The sequence below is a fragment of the Panthera pardus genome, unplaced genomic scaffold (genome assembly GCF_024362965.1).
Source record: "Panthera pardus isolate Hobbes unplaced genomic scaffold, ASM2436296v1 HiC_scaffold_2, whole genome shotgun sequence".
NCBI classification, from domain to species: Eukaryota; Metazoa; Chordata; class Mammalia; order Carnivora; family Felidae; genus Panthera; species Panthera pardus.
Window position 1 is genome coordinate 93,879,076 of NW_026526765.1, and position 18,762 is coordinate 93,897,837.

The 18,762-nt window shown below is 34.2% G+C and overlaps 1 protein-coding gene across 9 annotated transcripts in view; it reads left to right on the plus strand.

Annotated features, from left to right (window-relative positions):
- Positions 1–18,762, plus strand: part of SSBP2 (single stranded DNA binding protein 2) — a 308,327-nt gene that overhangs the window by 209,281 nt on the left and 80,284 nt on the right. For 7 of the 9 annotated variants that reach the window (XM_053907236.1, XM_019462850.2, XM_019462851.2 and 4 more), the window contains one exon: positions 7,697–7,786. The exons of the other annotated variants lie outside the window; for them this stretch is intronic. In XM_053907236.1, coding sequence (XP_053763211.1) covers positions 7,697–7,786 — 90 coding nt within the window. The remainder of the gene's footprint in view (positions 1–7,696; positions 7,787–18,762) is intronic. 9 annotated transcript variants of the gene reach the window in all.

An 18,762-nucleotide genomic window follows, 5' to 3' on the forward strand; every position in this document is an offset into this window, starting at 1 on the left:
GGATATTTTATTAAATATCCATGGGAAATTATGAAAATTGATCATTGGTTAGACCACAAAAAACTGTTCAACAATATCCTAAATATAAAAATTGTATAGTACATCTTACCTAGACATAGTTGGGAAAGCTAGACATTAAAAACAAAAATAAAGCCTCGAATTAAATAAAGCCTATTTATTATAAAAATTGTATAGTACATCTTACCTAGACATAATTGGGAAAGCTAGACATTAAAAACAAAAATAAAGCCTCAAATTAAATAAAGCCTATAAATTAAAATATATCTTTGCTTACATCTATAAGATTTGATGTTGGTGTTCTCATTTTTTTTCTAAATCATCTAATCAGTATAATTTTGATTTCCAGTTATATCCAGTAACTGTTTAGGAAATCAAAATTATACTGATTAGATGATTTAGGGAAAAAATCATAAGCATCAACATCAAACCTTACAGATTTAATCAAAGGTAAATTCAGAGCCAAACTTTATAGTTTTATATTCTTTGCATTTAAAAAAAAAAAGAAAAAATTAGTTACTAATTTAATTGAGAAGTTTGAAAATAATAAAGCCTAAAAAAAAGGCATGAGAATAGAGATAATAAAAGAACAAAAGAAGTTAACAAATTAATAAAACAGAAAAAGAAGTAAGCAGTTTCTGGCAAAAATAATGATGATAATGCTAATTCAGTTTAGGAGAGAGAAAATGAATCCTCATCATCTGTTTTAGAGCCAACAGTTCAGTAAGACAGTCCATGGCAGGTGAAATCCACTCCACAAAGTCATCCAGACACTGAGGTTAGTGGCACTCTGCCATTGTACAGGGCATTGTTTTTGTCAGCGTGACAGCAATTAGATCTCTAATTAAAAATAAGTAGGATGGGGCGCCTGACTGACTCATTTGGTAGAGCATGTGACTATCGATCTGGGGTTGTAAGTTCAAATCCCACATTGGGTGTAAAGATTACTTAAAAATAAAATCTTAAAAAAATAGAAGTAGAATGTGTTCCAAACTACTTAAGACCAAGGTCTGGATGTGGCACATACCTCTCCTGCTCACATTCCATTAGTAAGAACCTTAATTCTTGGTGAGAATAAGGGAAACAGAAGTATGATGTAGTTGGGCTGCTGCATGATTGGCTACATTTCTAATACCATGGAAAACGGAGAAAACAGATGTTTGTTGTCTGCTAGCAATCTCTCTCACAGCTGCTACAGAGGACTTTTTGTAAGTATGTGAAAGTAGTGTGTATGTGGATAAAACTAATAATCTCAATGCAATGAAGTGTTCTGAGAAAAATGTAAATGAACAGAATTGAAGCAAATAGAAGTTTTAGAAAATATAAAAAGAATAATGACCATAATTATTTCCAAAATTGCCTTTGTATTCAGGCAGTTTTACTGCTGAATATTTTTTTAACTTTCAAAAAGCAGATAAACACCATACTATAAAACTTCTCCAGAGCATTATAAAAGATAGTTTGCCATCCAATTCATTTTGAGAAAGTAGAATAATCTGGATGTTCAAGTTTGAAAAATATAATACAGCAAGGAACATTCTCAACCTGTCTCATTTAGAATATAGATATAAAGATCCTGAATAAAATATTGGCAAATATAATTCATTAGCCTTATTAAAAGAAGGATCACCCATGATGATCATGCATGGCTTATCTCAGAAATATGATGATGCTTTAAGAAAACTATCAATATATGATTACTTATATCATGCTTCCCACAAAAACAAAACAAAAAAAATATCAAATATAAAAAGGCAAAGCATCTTTTTTTTTTATTTCTGACTTCTTTAAAAATTGTTTTTAGAATACTAGGCATAGAAAGATTTCTTAGTATAATAAAGAATATGTTTTCAATCAACAGTCAAATATTTGACCATGCTTTGCATTAAAGTTCTGAAGACAAGATACCAATTATAACCATTTTAAATGTTTCTCAAAAAAACTCCCGCATATGGCTTAAAAATAGTACGGATAGCTTAATAGTAAAAGTCAACAACTCCCTGACCAATCTCTTCCTACTCACGCCTCCTTTTTTTTTTTTTTAAGTATTGTTTTCTTTTTAGGGACTCTTTTTTTTTTTTAAGTTTATATATTTTTGAGAGAGAGAGAGAGAACGAACACAAGTTGGGGAGGGACAGAGAGAGAGGGGGATACAGAATCTGAAGCAGGCTCCAGACTCTCAGTGGTCAACGCAGAGCCTGATGTGGGGCTTGAACCCATCAGCTGTGAGATCATGACCTGAGCTGAAGTCGGTGGCTTAACCAACTGAGCCACCCGGGCGTAACTACTCACTGTTTCCTTTAATCATCTTTCCAGTTTCTAATAATTTTGTCACTAGTTTAGTTCTTATGTCATTACCTTAATAATTTTTCATATATTTAAATATTTTTTCTATTGTACCAAATACAGACTTCATATTTTGATTCCCTGATAGGCAACTGATTCTCTAACATCCTTATTAAATAAAACTATTAGTTATTTAATCTTGATAAATGCTAACTAATTTAGTAATCAATTATATCTTAATTTTATTTTTAAACAAAATTTCATTATATGCCTGTTGTGAAACCTCCATATCAAACTATATATAACTTTTTTTTTTTCCTACCAGAGGCCACTAATGATAATAACTAAGATTAAAATAAGAAGTCTTTTGGCTTTAATTTCAGATTTTTATTTAAGAAGATAAAATATAAAATAACAGTGTATCTCTCTATTCTCTAAATTCAGAAATAGGGAGTTAAAGAGAGAACAAAAATATTTTTTAAGTGCAGTTATACAACAGCATTTAAGAGAAAGCAGAAAATGGGAAATGGTGCTGGACATATATACAAGGGAAAAATAAACACCACAAAAAGAAGAAGGAAGGGGCACAAATTGACTTATGCCTTCTTAAAGGGTAGAATGATATAAGTATAGGAAGTCCAAGAGAGGAAAGTGGCCACACAGACTTAAACAAAGATAAATATATAACAACATGTAAAGATTTCATGGTAACTCTTTAAAGTTCATTTTTGTATGTCCTTGGGAAAGCAAGTAATTCCCCAAATTTAATACATTGGATACATAAAAAGTAGGTACAATTATATTAGTGATTTGGGAAAATATAAAAGGAAAAGTAAAGTTGTCACTTTCAAAAAAACCTTTGAAATTTAAGTCCTGTGACAAAATAAATGATTTAAGAGCAGTTAGAAAATATCTGAAAGTATATACTGAAAGCATATAAATAATCCAGTGAAGAGACAAAACACTTTTAATGATGATTTTTTCACATTTGCCTGAAGTCTTATGTATTTAGTTTAGTAAAAAGAAATATTTTAAAACCATAATATTTTCATGTTTTTCTTTTTATGAGAGAGAGAAAATAAAAAGTCGAACCTAAATAATCATGCATATATTATATAATAAAGGATTTTCCATGTTATTCTAATGGGAATTCACACAAACCCAGTGAAACTAATACTTTCTAGTAGTTCTTAATATAGTTAAACTACTTGCACTTTTTCTGTGATTTAGTCACAACTGTCAAGAATAATACATACTTTATCAGTTAGAGCCAACAACTTTCTGTGGATCCTCAAGTCAAGAGATAATTTTTTTTTTAATTTTTAAATTTATTTTTGAAAGACAGAGTGCAAGTTGGGGAGGGGCAGAGAGAGAGAGAGAGGGAGACACAGAATTCAAAGCACACTCCAGGCTCTGAGCTATCAGCACAGGGCCAACATGAGGCTCAAACCCTCGAACTGTGAGATCATAAACTGAGCAGAAGTTGGCGCTTAATCTACTGAGCCACCCAGGTGCCCCAAGAGAGATAAATTTCTTACAAGTTGGAAGTAAACTTGAAATAAGTCTCAGAAATTGCATCAATGAAATGAAGAAATTTTGTATTTCTTTCTTCTACATAAATTACTAATTCTCAAAACTTGATTCTCATTTTGCTTACAGTTTAAAAGCATATATTATTTATATTGCTGTAAGTGAGCAAGTTAAGCAATTTGAGAAATATATTCTTTCACAATGCTTGAAGTGCCACTTAGTGTGTGTACCTCTGTAGTATTTATTATCAGATTAGTATTTGTTAATGATTTACATGGTGTACCAAATGGTACTCTAAGCTTGAGTCCACACAGTACAATAAACAGTGAATTATCCTTTGTCAATAAATCCCAGAAGACTGGATGCATAATTTAGCTCAAAAATGTGGTCCACAGAGTGAAGTTTGGGCTGAAATGCTCTGAACTAGTGCTTTCTATGAGGTAAACAAACTGGGTAATTATTAAGATTCTGTTCACATCACTTTGTATCCTTAAGCCAAGGATAGAAATTACTATCACACCAGAAAATGAAATCATGCTCTATACTATAAATCATCTACCTATAAAACTCTTCTGTTTTCAAGACACTTCTATTATTATGCCCAAAGTATGATTATTTTTTTTCAAAGTATGATTATTAAGAAAGAAAAAATTCCACAAAATTCTTGTGCCACTGTAAGGGAATAGGTACAAATGAAGAATTTGCACATCTTGAAATGTGGGAAGGCATCCTCAACAACAAAGCAAGAGTCATATTTAAATAAGTTGATGGGGCACCTGGGTGGCTCAGTTGGTTAAGCATCCAACTTTGGTTCAGGTCATGATCTTGTGGTTTGTGAGTGCGAGCCCTGTGTTGGGCTCTGTGCTGACAACTCAGAGGCTGGAGTATGCTTAGGAATCAGTGACTCCCTCTCTCTCTGCCCCTCTCCCACCCAAGCTCTGTCTGTCTCTGTCTCTCAAAAAATAAATAAATGTTTAAGTAAAAATTAAAAAAAAAATAAGTCACCATAACATGATCCATTCGTTTATGTGATTTATTCATTCATTCCTAAATATTCTATTTATTTTTTTAAGTGCTTATTTATTTTTGAGAGTGAGAGAGCACAAGCGAAGGAATGCAGAGAGAGTGATTGAGAAAATGACACAGAATTTGAAGGCTCCAGGCTCCAGGCTCCATGCTGTCGGTGCAGAGCCTGATAAGGCACTTGAACCCACCAACTGTGAGATCATGACCTGAGCTGAAGTCTGACACTTAACTGAGGAATCATCCAGGTGCCCCCCCCCAACTATTCTATTTAAATTTATAATCCCTATCCCTTTATTGGGAATTCCCTATTCCTTGCTCTTTTTTTTTCTACATAGCACTCACCATTATCTTTCTTCTTTCACTAGAATGTTAACTTCCAAATAGCAAGGATTTTTTTTCCCTATAGCGTTAACTGCTGTGTTGCAGAACTTAAAAGACTTCTTGGCAATTTATATTTTGACTGAATTTATTCTATAATTTTGAAGTCATAAAATGAAAACTCAAAAGGAATTTTAAAGATTTAATTTGCTTAAATCTTCATCTGAATCATGTATTTTGTTTCACTTTTAAATAATAGCTGAAAAAAAAAAACAAAAGGGAGCACATATAATGCAGAACATAGAAGGAAAAAAAACCTAGCATATTATATGCCCTTAACCAATATAGTCCCCAAAAAGAAAACAAATAAAGGAGCCAACAATGACCCAGTATTTTTACTTGTTGAATTTTAATTTAGATGCAAACTTTTTCTTTTCCTTAGGGGAGGCAAAAGCTTCTTTTATGTACTTTCTAAGCAATTAGAACTGAGGGGAAAATAGCATCTTTGAATTACACTAAGACGTTGCAGTAACCCATTGAATTCTATTTTATTTTTTGTAAACCTGCTCAAAGTTGTAATACACAACTACAGTAGTATTTTTTCTATATAACGTAGTATATTTTTTCTATAAAAATATAGGTGAGAGTAGTTTACAAACTTGTCTCAAAAATATTTCTCTTCTGCAATTAATTAGAACAATAGTGACATCTTATCTCTAGCTCTTAGTACTGACAGCAATTTGCCCATGACAGTAATTCACTGTCAAAGGATCTAGATCAAATCTTTCTTCCTAGATCAAGCTGTAATCATATATATTTATTTATTTTTTTATTTTTTTAAAAATTTTTTTAATGTTTATTTATTTTTGAGACAGAGAGAGACAGAGCATGAATGGGGGAGGGGCAGAGAGAGAGGGAGACACAGAATTGGAAGCAGGCTCCAGGCTCTGAGCCATCAGCCCAGAGCCCGACGCGGGGCTCGAACTCACGAACCGTGAGATCGTGACCTGAGCCGAAGTCGGACGCTCAACCAACTGAGCCACCCAGGCGCCCCAAGTAATCATATATATTTAAACTGTCACTGTAACATTGTATATTAAAATTTTACACCAGTTTAGTTAAATGAAAAAAAAAAAGATTTGCCTTTCATTTTTAAAAAATATGAATGTTGATACATACAGCAAAATAGAACACTATCTGTCAAATAGTGGGTATTTAATGTACATTAGTGAAATTGCATGCTTTTGCTTAAAATAGAATAACAGATAAATGTTTCATCTTAATATCTAAGATATATTATTTCTCCTTTTATACTTATCTGCTTTATCAGAAGCTTAGAATTTTGGCATTCATAGGTAAGCAACGTTTTAGATAACCACATTTAAATCTACATTTTCTCAGGAAACACTCAAATCATTGGCCTTCATTATTAATAACTACTAGTATTATAGAATAAACACGTGTTAATATTTTTACAAATTTATATACCAGGAAATGTAGGCTATAAATATATTGATATTGCATCTTCTAATGGAATATTAATGCATGAATGACTACCCTGATGTAGAGGCAAGGACAGTGGGACAGATATACTAGATCCATTATTTGTTTTGAGTTCTTTCATAGCAGAACTGTTGGATTCATACTGATCTTTCTTCAGCACATTTCTGATCTCTTGACTGTTCTTAGGATTGTCTAACCAGGTAGAGGAATGAAAACCCATGATTATAGAATAGTGATATGTATTACTGTTCTGTGTAAGAATTAAATCTAAAACCTATATTTAATTACAAAGAGTCTAACTCAAAATTTTTCATTCTCCTATTTCATGAAGCTCTAGTGTGCCATGAAATAATTTGTAAGTGAAGTAGACTGAGTTTTTCAATCGTTTTTTTTTCATAATCTGTTTATATGAGACTAATCTCTCTAAATCGAATTCTTTTCTTTTATTCAGTCTCCTAATTACTTTTTCATCCTCACCACTTTGTTTTTGCTAACAATTCTATTTTGGCTGCCAGTTATAGCATATCAGAAATTGAATAATATGTTACCACCTATAAGCAGGAAATTAATTGTATTTGTCTGTGACAAAGCAAAGCGTAATCTTAAAAAAGAGTTCTTTTTTCCAACTTCTGTAACCACCATTTTCATACTTACTACCGACATATTTCCATATTTGTTATTAATGTTGTCATTTCAGATGCCTGTGCCTTAAATAAAGCATTTACTTAAACTTTTATCTTTTTGTCATATTATTATTTGCCTTCTATATATCATTGAAAGATACCATCTTCTTCAAATCCTGTGATTTCAGAAAGTTTTAAAACACTTGTTTAAACCAAATAACTTAGTCATATATAAACTAACTGTTGTATCTTTGTTTACCTCTGGAGTGGGGGAAATTACTAATATTTATTCCTGGGAATGAAAGCTTCCCTTCCTACAATCTGTTATCGTTAGTCTGGTTTTGTGCCTTCGTTGTAATGATATAGGTTTGTTTCTCCTTTATTCTTTGCAGAGTGCTGCAGCAGCTCCCAGCCCAGTGCTAGGAAACATTCCCCCAGGAGATGGCATGCCAGTAGGTCCTGTACCACCAGGGTTCTTTCAGGTACTCAGAGAAACTCTGACGAGGAATGTTAAGGCACAGGAACTCCTGTTTGTTTTTATTGAAAGATATGAAGGAGAATGAGGCTATTTTGATTCTTAAGGTAAACGTAATGTGTGCAGCCAACTCTTGATTATTCAGAGACCGGTTATTTAGTGTATAGATTAGCCCTTCCTTCCTGTGTTTTTATTTGTTGTCAAATTTTTATTCATTTATTTATTTTGACATTTCCTTGTTCAAGTAAGAAAGAAAGAGAGTGGAAATGCAAACTGGCCCCTTAAGTTAACTGTGGTAAAGATGTGATGGGAAAAGAGGCTGAAGATAAAGTTCTGTAATCATATGTAGATTTCAATTACTCCAGCCATCCAGATCTCCACAGACCAAAGATAATCAAGATTTGGCTGTAATTTCAAAATATGGCTAAATCATAACCTTTTCATTTATCAAATTACAGGCTATATCGAGATATTTTGATAATCATCTTTTTGGCTTTTAAGCTAGAATTGTTATTAATATTATTATGTGACATTTTAAAATCAGATTTTTAAAATACAAATGCTAGTATTTTAGAATTTCAACAAGACCACTTATTTTAGCAATGATGATAATGATTTTAGAATTATAATACATCCATGTTTAAATTTTATTTCAATTTAATTCTAACAGTTTTCTAACACAAAAAAAGTATAGATTCTGAAGTTTATTATTTTTTTTACTACATAGTTAATTTTATAACATCCTTTGAGAAAATTAACAAGAACTTAGGAGTTAAGAACCAGAATTGGAAGGCATTATGGGAATTAGTGTAATGTGCTATATTGTTAATGAATTACATTAGGTACTTACAAACTAATCTGTCACTTTAGTGTTTTTATATTTTCACAGTCCTTGATAGTCATTTGCTACTTAATCCATACCATCATTACATTTCTTATAATCTAGGAGCATATTATAACTCTTGATTAGTAATTAAACAATCTCCATTTAAGATGATAATACTAGCTAACACTTATTAACCACATACTATACGTTATGCTTTGTTCTAAATGTTTTACATATATAAACTCTTAATTCTCGCCGTAACCTTAGGTATGAAGTATGTATTATTACTGTTCCTATTGCACAGATGGAAAAACCAAGGCTTGGTAGATAAGTGGCTTGCACGAAGTCAGAAAGTGACAGGGTCAAGATTCAAATCAAGGCTTTGTGGACTTCTGCCACAGAATTTACCTTTTAAAGTTCATAACTGATCATTATTCATAAAATATTTTTAGCTCATTTAATTTTTTTTCCTCATGCTGTCTTTCTTTTGCCAAGGAGGAATTAGAGTTAGTGAATAAATCAGAAGGGTTTATTTACATATAAGAGTTAATAGAAGCTCTCTAAATGGCACTTTTATTTTATTTTATTTTTCAATATATGAAGTTTATTGTCAAATTGGTTTCCATACAGCACTCAGTGCTCATCCCAAAAGGTGCCCTCCTCAATACCCATCACCCACCCTCCCCTCCCTCCCACCCCCCATCAACCCTCAGTTTGTTCTCAGTTTTTAACAGTCTCTTATGCTTTGGCTGTCTCCCACTCTAACCTCTTTTTTTTTTTTTTTTCCTTCCCCTCCCCCATGGGTTTCTGTTAAGTTTCTCAGGATCCACGTAAGAGTGAAACCATATGGTATCTGTCTTTCTCTGTATGGCTTATTTCACTTAGCGTCACACTCTCCAGTTCCATCCACGTTGCTACAAAAGGCCATATTTCATTCTTTCTCATTGCCACGTAGTATTCCATTGTGTATATAAACCACAATTTCTTTATCCATTCATCAGTTGATGGACATTTAGGCTCTTTCCATAATTTAGCTATTGTTGAGAGTGCTGCTATAAACATTGGGGTACAAGTAAATGGCACTTTTAAAAAGAGGGGTGGGTTGGGAAGGAAGCCAAATACTTCTAGGGTAAAACAAACATGTATAAACCCATACATTTTAATTTTCACGTTTTGTTAAATGAACCATTCTTCTCTTACCTGTCTTGTGCCTGATTCTTGGTAAGAGGAGTTGAAACAGAGTTAACTTTGTTTTAATTATTCCAGTGTGATACATACTTAAGAACTACTACATGCCAGGCACTGTGGTAAGCATCTAAAAATGAGTATGGTAATATATACCTTCCCAAAGTTCATTGTCTAGCCAGAGGCATTATTAAAAATAAATAACTGTAATATAGCAAGGTATGTGCTGTAACAGACTCAAGTGTAAGGTTCTGTGATAACCTAGAAGAAGAGCTGTTAAGTCTGCCTGAATTGAACCTGGGAGTGGTTTAGAAAACATTTTCCAGGGGTAAAAAACAGAGGAATGATTTTCCAGAAAGTGGAAACAATATAAGCAAAAGTATAAAGGCCTTCAAAAAAGCATATATTGTGGTTAAGGAGAGGGAGACAAGGCACTTAGAGTATAGAAAAAAATGGCTGTAATAAATGAGTGGAGTGTACTCTTAGAGCAAATTAGGAGGCCATCAAACCCAATCTTGGGAGGGTCATTGTCAGGGAAGTATTCTCAAATTAGTAAATGAAATCCAAAGTGGCATCTAAGGATGAGTTAGGCAAAGAGACAAGGAGAGAGGGAAGGAATATCCCAGGAAGAGGGAGAAGAGTTTCCAAAGGCCCAGAGGGGAAAATAGAGAAACTAAATATTAAAAAACAACACAATGGAGCTTAATTGGCTAAAGGGAGAGTAGCTGGTAATGAGGCTCCAGAGGAACCTAGAGGAGCTTGTAGGTCACGTAGGAATTTGAACTTGATTTTAAGGACAGTAATAAACTGTTGGAGGATTTGAAGCAGGAGAGAGGCATGTTAATATTTGTACTTTTAGAAAAATCACTCCAGTGTGGCCAGGATTTCTGAAGCCAGGTCTGAAGGTAGGAAGACTACTTAGGAGGCTAGTACAGTGATCCAGGTGGGATTTAATGATGGCCTGGACTAAGAGAGTGGCAATGGGTGTGGAGAGAGATGAACAGATTTAAGAGACAAATAAATGCAAAGGGTATGAGTAAAAGAATTCAAAAATAATACCCTGGTTTCCTTCTCTAACCTGGGCAGATGGGGATTTTATTTTCTGACATAGAGCCCACAAAACAAGGAGTAGGCTTGAGGTGGGACAGATGAAGTTCCTGTGGGACCTCCAGATAGAGATATCTTTTAGACCAGTGAACATACAGATTTGAAGCCTAAGGCAGTGATCCAGGCTAGAGATAGTCATATTAAGGGCACTTGAGTCCACAGAGGTAGATTAATTATCCAGCAAGAAAGTATAGAATGAGAGAGTAAGAGAGTATGCAACTGAAATCCCAGAACACTAACACTTAAAAGGTAAACAAAGGCAACAGAATTCATTAAAAAGAATGGATGCAAAGGTATCACTTGGTTGACTAGTACGGTAGCCCAGGGAAGAGATCTTGTGACCCATCAAAGAGTAGTGGCAATAAGATTGGAAAGGAAGAAGCAATTCATAGTTATGTTTGATAGGCTTTAGTTGATTAACAAAATTAGGGTTAGAGGAAAAAGGGTTGGAAGATTCAAGGATCGTTCTGAGGTTCCTACTTTGGACCTCTGGAAAGTTTCAATGTCTTTATCTGAGTTAGGAAAGACAGAAGGTAGAAAAAGCTAGATACGTTTGAGTTTGGTATATGTCATTCCCCTTTATCCAGGGAGACCATTCTACCTAATCCCAGATACTCTTTTACCCCATTCAATGGGGTTAATGTCCAGTCTCCCTAGGAATACCTCTTTGAAATAATGAATAACTCAAACCATCAAACTTTTAAAAAAGAAATGGGATGTTATCATCTTTTGGTACATATAATGATGGAGTTAGTCTACTCAAATGTTTCCTAAATATCAGCCTTGGTTTCCTACAGTGACTGGTCAGTACTTCAATGTGATCCTGGCCATAATGCTTGTTGTTAATGAAAAGTACTACCTTATGTGAGTAGAAATAACAGCAGACAACCACAATTCAAGCCCAAATACCAGTTTCTAATTCAATTCCGAAGAGACATTCAACTCCAAGAATTATCCAGAGTAAGAGAAGAATAGTTTTGAATCCTCATTCTTAGTGAGGAAATGCAAAACTTATTTGGGGTCACCTGGAATGGGACTAGGTTAGGAAAGGATTGAGCCTATTAAATGTAATAAAAAAATGAAACTAAGGAAAGAAGAGGTTGTCATTAGCACATAAAGCACCTGCATCAGTAGTTTTGAGTTGTTCTCTATGTGATGATATCGTAAAATTTAGATTAGTGTTTATTTGTGACAGATATTAACATGGTTCATACTTCAACTTTGATATTTTTATTGAAATGGGAGAGCTTCTGTTATTTTGTTGGAGGTCAGTTAAGTAAAATCTAATTGGAATAATAGGTCATGCAAAAGGAAGTATCAATTTAGTAAAATAAAGCCATTTAAAGTAAGATACATATTTATTTAGAGTTTTTTCTCTAAGGAGTAATTGGTATACAGACCCCTATAAATTTTCAAAGTGACCTGCCATGGAACCGGTGAGTGACTTTAGAGCAGCTTTATTTTTTTTTTAATTATTAAAATTTTTTTTTCATGTTTATTTATTTTTGTGAGAGAGGAAGACAGAGCACAAGCAGGGGACGGGCAGAGAGGAAGACACAGAATCCAAATCAGGCTCCAGGCTCTGAGCTGTCAGCACAGAGCCTGACTCAGGGCTCAAACCCAAAAACTGTGAGCTCATGATCTGAGCCAAAGTCAGATGCTTAACCGACTGAGCCACCTAGGCACCCCTGCAGCAACTTTCTTAAATTGGCAAGTCTTGCTACTGGGTCAGAGGGAAGACCATAGAAGCGGCCATTGATCTAACTAGAATTTAGCAGTTTTAGTGGAAGAAAATGTGTTATTGTGGCATGGTATGGGTACACATAGTAGGCACTCAGAATGAGTCTCTACTTTGAGTCTCCTATCCCTGTAGTAGAATCTTACTCAAAGTTTTCATTGTATGCTAAGAAATGTTAATTACGTATTGACAGCATCAATCTGCTATTCATTCATTTTCATAGCATTCTTATGAAAAGACAGGCAAAGTTTGATTCCTGCAATTTATTGAATAGGTAGGATTGTTCCTTGAACCAATTAGATTTCCTTCTTGCTTAAATATAACAATCAAAATGGTTTAGTAAAATGCATAAAACAAAACAAAGTTCTTGTTCTTTTGTGTTTAAAAAATTGGACTCTTTGTCACCTTATGAAGTTCTGTAATTTTATAGATTTGAGTAACAAGAAAGCCTTTCTTGTGAATTTATTATAACTTGTGTACCACATTGAAGACAGGGGCATTTTATATTTCAACCAAGAAAATTTGAGGGGGGGGGTGGTGAAAATTCTTTATTTTTCCCTCCTTTCTGGTCTTTACCACAAGAAAACTTTTAAGTAGGAAACTATATCTTGTTTTTTTGTCACTATAACTAAACATATCTTTATCTTTTATATAAAAACATAATCTTTTAATAAGAGCTAATGTAGATATCTTTAAGTATGCAGTTAATGTGGGATATGCTTGTAAATTTTGAACTCTGTAGCCTTTGGTTCATTTTTACCATGTGTGATGTTTTGTTTTGATTATTTTATCTTGATAAATTTGCAGTACTGTACTCACTAGATCTTTAGTTTTCTTAACTGAAACAGTTGAAAACGAATAATATATTGATGTTGGGTTATAAATTTAAGACTGTGACATCAATAAGATTATAAATATTTGTTGAAGATAAAGGATACCAAGCAATTTATTTGCAGACTGAGGTGGTCATCCATATTTTAAAATCTGAATTGATCGCAACTCTGATATGGTAGAAAACATGTTGCAGCAGGTTTGTAAGTCATATTTTGTTTGCCTGCATAATGTTAGCAATGGGAAAGCTGCTTTGCCATCTAGTGGTGGTTTGCAGATGTCTCTTCTGGTTCCGGGTATATTTTCCAAAGGTTCTATTTTTAGCGAGACTGCACTGTAGCAAGCTGACCTAATGCTTTGACATAATAATAACGCAATGAGAAGAATGAAAAATAGAAAGAAATCTTCCCTTTTCTCCATGGTGTTGCTATTGACCTGAAAAAGCTGAATATAAATGACATTCATAAAGCAATGAAGACAAAAACAAAGCTCAGGGTAATACAATATTCTTGATATTTTAAAAGAAAAAGCTTCAAAATGAATAAAAAACTCAGAAAAAAAATAATTATTTAACAATCTCATGGTCTTGAAACTGAAAAGAAAAGAAAAAGAAAAGAAACTAAAAGAAAAACACATTTACAAGCCCTTGTTATATGTTTCTTGAGGTGGATATTTAATTTATTTCTGGAGATAAGTCGTGTATTTTGAAGATACCTCTTGGGGCACCTGGGTGGCTCAGTCGGTTGAGCGCCTGACTTCAGCTCAGGTCATGATCTCACAACTCGTGAGTTCAAGCCCCTTGTCGGGCGCTGCGCTGACAGCTCAGAGACTGGAGCCTGCTTTGGATTTTGTGTCTCCCTCTCTCTCTGCCCCTCCTGCACTTGCGCTCTCTCTCTCAAAAATAAATAAACATTAAAAAACGCTTTTTTTCACACTAAGTACACTCATCTGCTGTGCTGTTCCAAACTTCTATACAACTATTCTAACCAGTAGCACCCTTTTTACCCTGTTATTTATACAGAAAGTTAAATAGTCTACATGCTTTCTCAATTCCCTTTTATCATTAACCTTCATATTGTCTTTACTCCCAGTGATTTTCCTTTCCTCTTACCCTTCCTGACCATGGCCGTTTCAGAGTTAGTTTTAGGTAATAATCTAAACCAGGAGAAATTCCCCTTCCCTCTCCCTACGAGTTACAGATAGCATCTCTAATCTTAGATAATGAGCCAAAAAATTAGTATATCTTTTCTTAGTTTGAATCAGTAGGGTACTGAAAATCTCAGGTAGACTTGACTTACTGAACTGCAACACCTAACATTTCCAGTATATATAGTTTAAAAATCCAAATATTAAAAATAGTATTTTTCATAACTAAATACACTGGGATTTGGAGTGTGGAAGTGGGAAGGTTGCTTACTTACCAAAAGTCAAGACATAAAAATTAAGTTTAATTTTATTTTTAAAACACAATTTTGAATCTTTAAAGAACAGAGATTCTAAACATCAAAACTAAAACAAGTCTTTCTCGAATACAAAGATAAAAGGAGCCCAAAAAAATAAAGGTGTCTAATAGCTGCTGGCTTTGATAATGCTTTCCTGCAGTTGTGGTAATAGACCAGGTAATGGCAACTTGTTCTGGCCTCAACTATTAGAACAAATTAAAACTGCTCAGCTTGAGTAACCAAGTAAACTTTTTTTTTAAATCACAGTTTGAAACAACTAAGGATCCTATAGCAGTAACTAGATGAACAGAGAGCAAAGAAGAGTGTATCAGGGCTTCAGAGTTAATCCATGGGTTTCTAGTTAGGAATGAAACTGTTTCCTGTTAGAAACCCTACTGTTTGGGTTTATTTACCAAAATGAATATTTAGGAAAAATTCATAATTTCATAATTTCATAATTTCATAATTATGAAAAATTCATAATTCAAAAATTCATATAAATCCCCTCTATGGGTGGGATAGATTTGTCTTAACTATACATTAGGATGCCTTCAGCCTTTTTAAAAGGTAGCTTCTCACTAGGTGGTGTTCTGAAATAATGTATCGCTATATGAGGAGTTGAAAGATTTTTTCTGTAAAAAGCCAGATAGTAAATATTTTAGCCTTTGGAGGCTTCGAAGTCACAACTACTTAGCTCTGTTGTTGTAGTGTCCTTGTAAGGTAAAAAGCAGCCATGGACACTGTGTAGCGAAACTGTTCAGGGAAACTTTATCTACAAAAACAAGTGGTGGGCCACATTTAGTGGGTAAGCCAAAATTGCCCACTCCTGTTCCATCTGAAAATGGTCACCACTAGATAGCTTGTAAGAAACCTAAAAGGTAAAGACTAAGAACAATGTTCTTCCAAGTGTGTTCTTTGTAGTACTCACAAGAGAGTCCTGGAGCCTCCCCAGCTTCCAGTTTGTCAGAATCCTTGGGGATGGGGAGAAGTGGAGCTGGAAATCTTTTGTGGTTTTGTTGCTGTTTGTTTTGAACAGATGAGTCTTACAAACTAAAATTTGAGAACTACTGGCAAAGATGGCTGATGACATATAGCAGCAAACATTTACTACAACTCAAGGAAGTTGGTGGCAGGGGTGAAGGATGAGGGACTGAGGCTGCAGGTACACAGCTCAGTGAGAGGTGGGCTCCTAGAGACAGGACTGGGGCTTGTGAGGCTGAGTGCTGTACCAGGGCCAGCTGCAGAGCCCTGGCCTTGGGCCACCTGCGCCCTTATGAATTAAAAAAAAAAAAAAAAAGAAAGAAAGAAAGAAAAGAAAAGATAAATAGAAATCCCTGTCCGCATAGAACTTAAAGTCTATTAAAGGAAACGGTAACAAAATAATTATTTTTTTTAAATATGATATATTAGATTGTGATAATGAGGGAGAAAAATGAAACCTAAAAGGAAAATGGGCATTATTGCCAAAGTTTTGGATAAGGTGGTCAGACATATAAGGTCATTATAGGAATTTTGGGCTTTACTCTGAGTGGAGGGTTTTAACAGTCTTATTCTGGCTGCTCTGTTGAGATTAGTCTATAGGAGGGAAGGGGGGAAATGGGGAGACTACAGGGAGATTGCTATGTTCTGGACTAAGGTAGTAAGAGTGGTGAGAAGTGGTTGGATTCCAGATATATTTTCAAGCTTGAGCCAACAGATACTGGTGATGGTTTGGATATGTGTTGTGAGAGAAAAAGACTACAAGGGTGACTACAAGGCTTTTGACCTACTCATATGGAAGAATGGAGTTGACATTTACTGATGTAAATCAAATTTCAAGAGGAGGTATGAGGGAGAATACTGAAACTTAATTTTGAACTTGTTAAGACTAAGATGGCTATTAGGAGATTCAGGAGATGTTGAGTAGGGAACAGAATATCAGTCTGCAGTTTTATGGTTCAGGCTTGGGCTAGAGTCATTTAGGAGTTATTAGCATGTGGATAATATTTAGAGCTCTGAGCCTGGAAGAGAACACCAAGATAGTATAGATGGAGACAAGAAGGTCTACAATGGAACTAGTGCACTCTAATGTCAAGAAGCCGGGGAGATGAGGAGGGAGCAGTGAAGAAAAATGAGAAGGAGCAGTCCAAGAGATAAGAAAACCAGGTAATGTGGTATCCTGGAAGCCACATGGAGAAAATGTTTCAAGGGGAGGAATATTCAGCTGTGCCAAATGCTACTGATAGTTTAAATTAGTTGAAGACTGACAATTGACCATTGAATTTTAACAAGGAGATAATTTGTGGCCTTGATAAGGCCAGTTTGAGTGTAGTGATGAGCATGAAAGCCTGATAAAAGTAGATTCAGGATAAAGTGGGAAGAGAGAAAGGGGAGACAGCAAGTGTGCCCAACATTGAGTTTTGCTCTAAAGGGAAAGGAAGAGATGATGCTGTAGTTAGAGCGAGAAGTCGGGAGGCCAAAGAAATGCTGCTGGGAGTGAAGTGTTGGCTATTATAAACTGTTCATCCCTGCCGAGGAACAAAGAAAACAGCTCTGCTGGTGCCTGTGAGAAGAGCATATAGGCTATTGCGAGGTATCATCCATTACCCCCAGCAAGCTGGTGTAATCTTGAGTTGAAGATAGAATGCCAGGGAATAGACTAATCGGAGCAGTAGGATGCTTTTCAGAGAAAGTAAAATAGAATTAATTGTTTGCAGTGCTTGCAAATGTGAATGCTACCTGTTATCTGTCATTTTAATATTCTATAATAGATTGTAGATACTTTGGCATCAGTAAATATATTTTCCAGTTGAATTTGTCTTATCAGTTTTGTGTACATATATCTATATAAGGCTTGTACATAAAAATGTATATTTTAAATTGGAGATGGAGAAAAAACTTTGTGTAGTTTGAATTTTCTCATAGTGCTTACTTCTATAGATTTTAGCATTAGTCAAATTAGTAAGCTCTAGTTTCAAAACAGACTTTCTGATGTATTAACAATTTCTGTAAAAACCTGTTGTGTAGAAAGACTATTTTAAATAGTTTAGACATGAATTTTATGTTTATAAGTAAGTAACCAAGTGAATATGAGAGTATCATTTCATTTTTAAAGAAAGCAAATATATATATATATATATATATAATTCACCACTTGTATTAGAAGACCAAGGTTATAGGTCAGTTTGTTTAACAAACACTGTTATTGCTACTTGAGAATTTGAAAAGACTACTGCTTGATCAGTGGAAATGTCCCTACCATATTATCAGAAGAATAAGAACGAACTAGCTAATTTCTTTCCTCTTTCTTTCTTTTTCTTTCTTTCTTTCTTTCTTTCTTTCTTTCTTTCTTTCTTTCTTTCTTTCTTTCTTTCACAATGGTACATTAAGGTATATTAAAGTACCTCTCTCCTATACTGTCATGTGAAGCAAATTTACCTGTAAGTATGAATATAAAATAGGGGAAAGGAAGAAGGGAATCCTTTGGCATTCTTCAATTAAAAACTATGAGTGGTTTTGAAAAATGATTGCTTTAGCTTTTTTTGATGGAGTCAGTGTGATACTTTATCCTAAATTATAAATCCTAAATTTATATACATATAAATATGTATTTTCATACCCATAGTGTCATTTTTTAAATATACTAATATGGGTTGATCTGTCAGGGACTTTAGTTTGTAGCAGGAGGCAGTACAGAGCCAGATTTAGCTTATGTAGGACTCCAGCTATTTGCCTCACAGACACACACACACACACACACATAAAAGTGTGTCTGTATGTATTTGTGAATATAAACTGATCTAAAACAAATTATTAAAGTTTTTTGAAAAATGTTGTCAAACTTTTATAGACCAGCAGACAGCATGGTCCCCTTT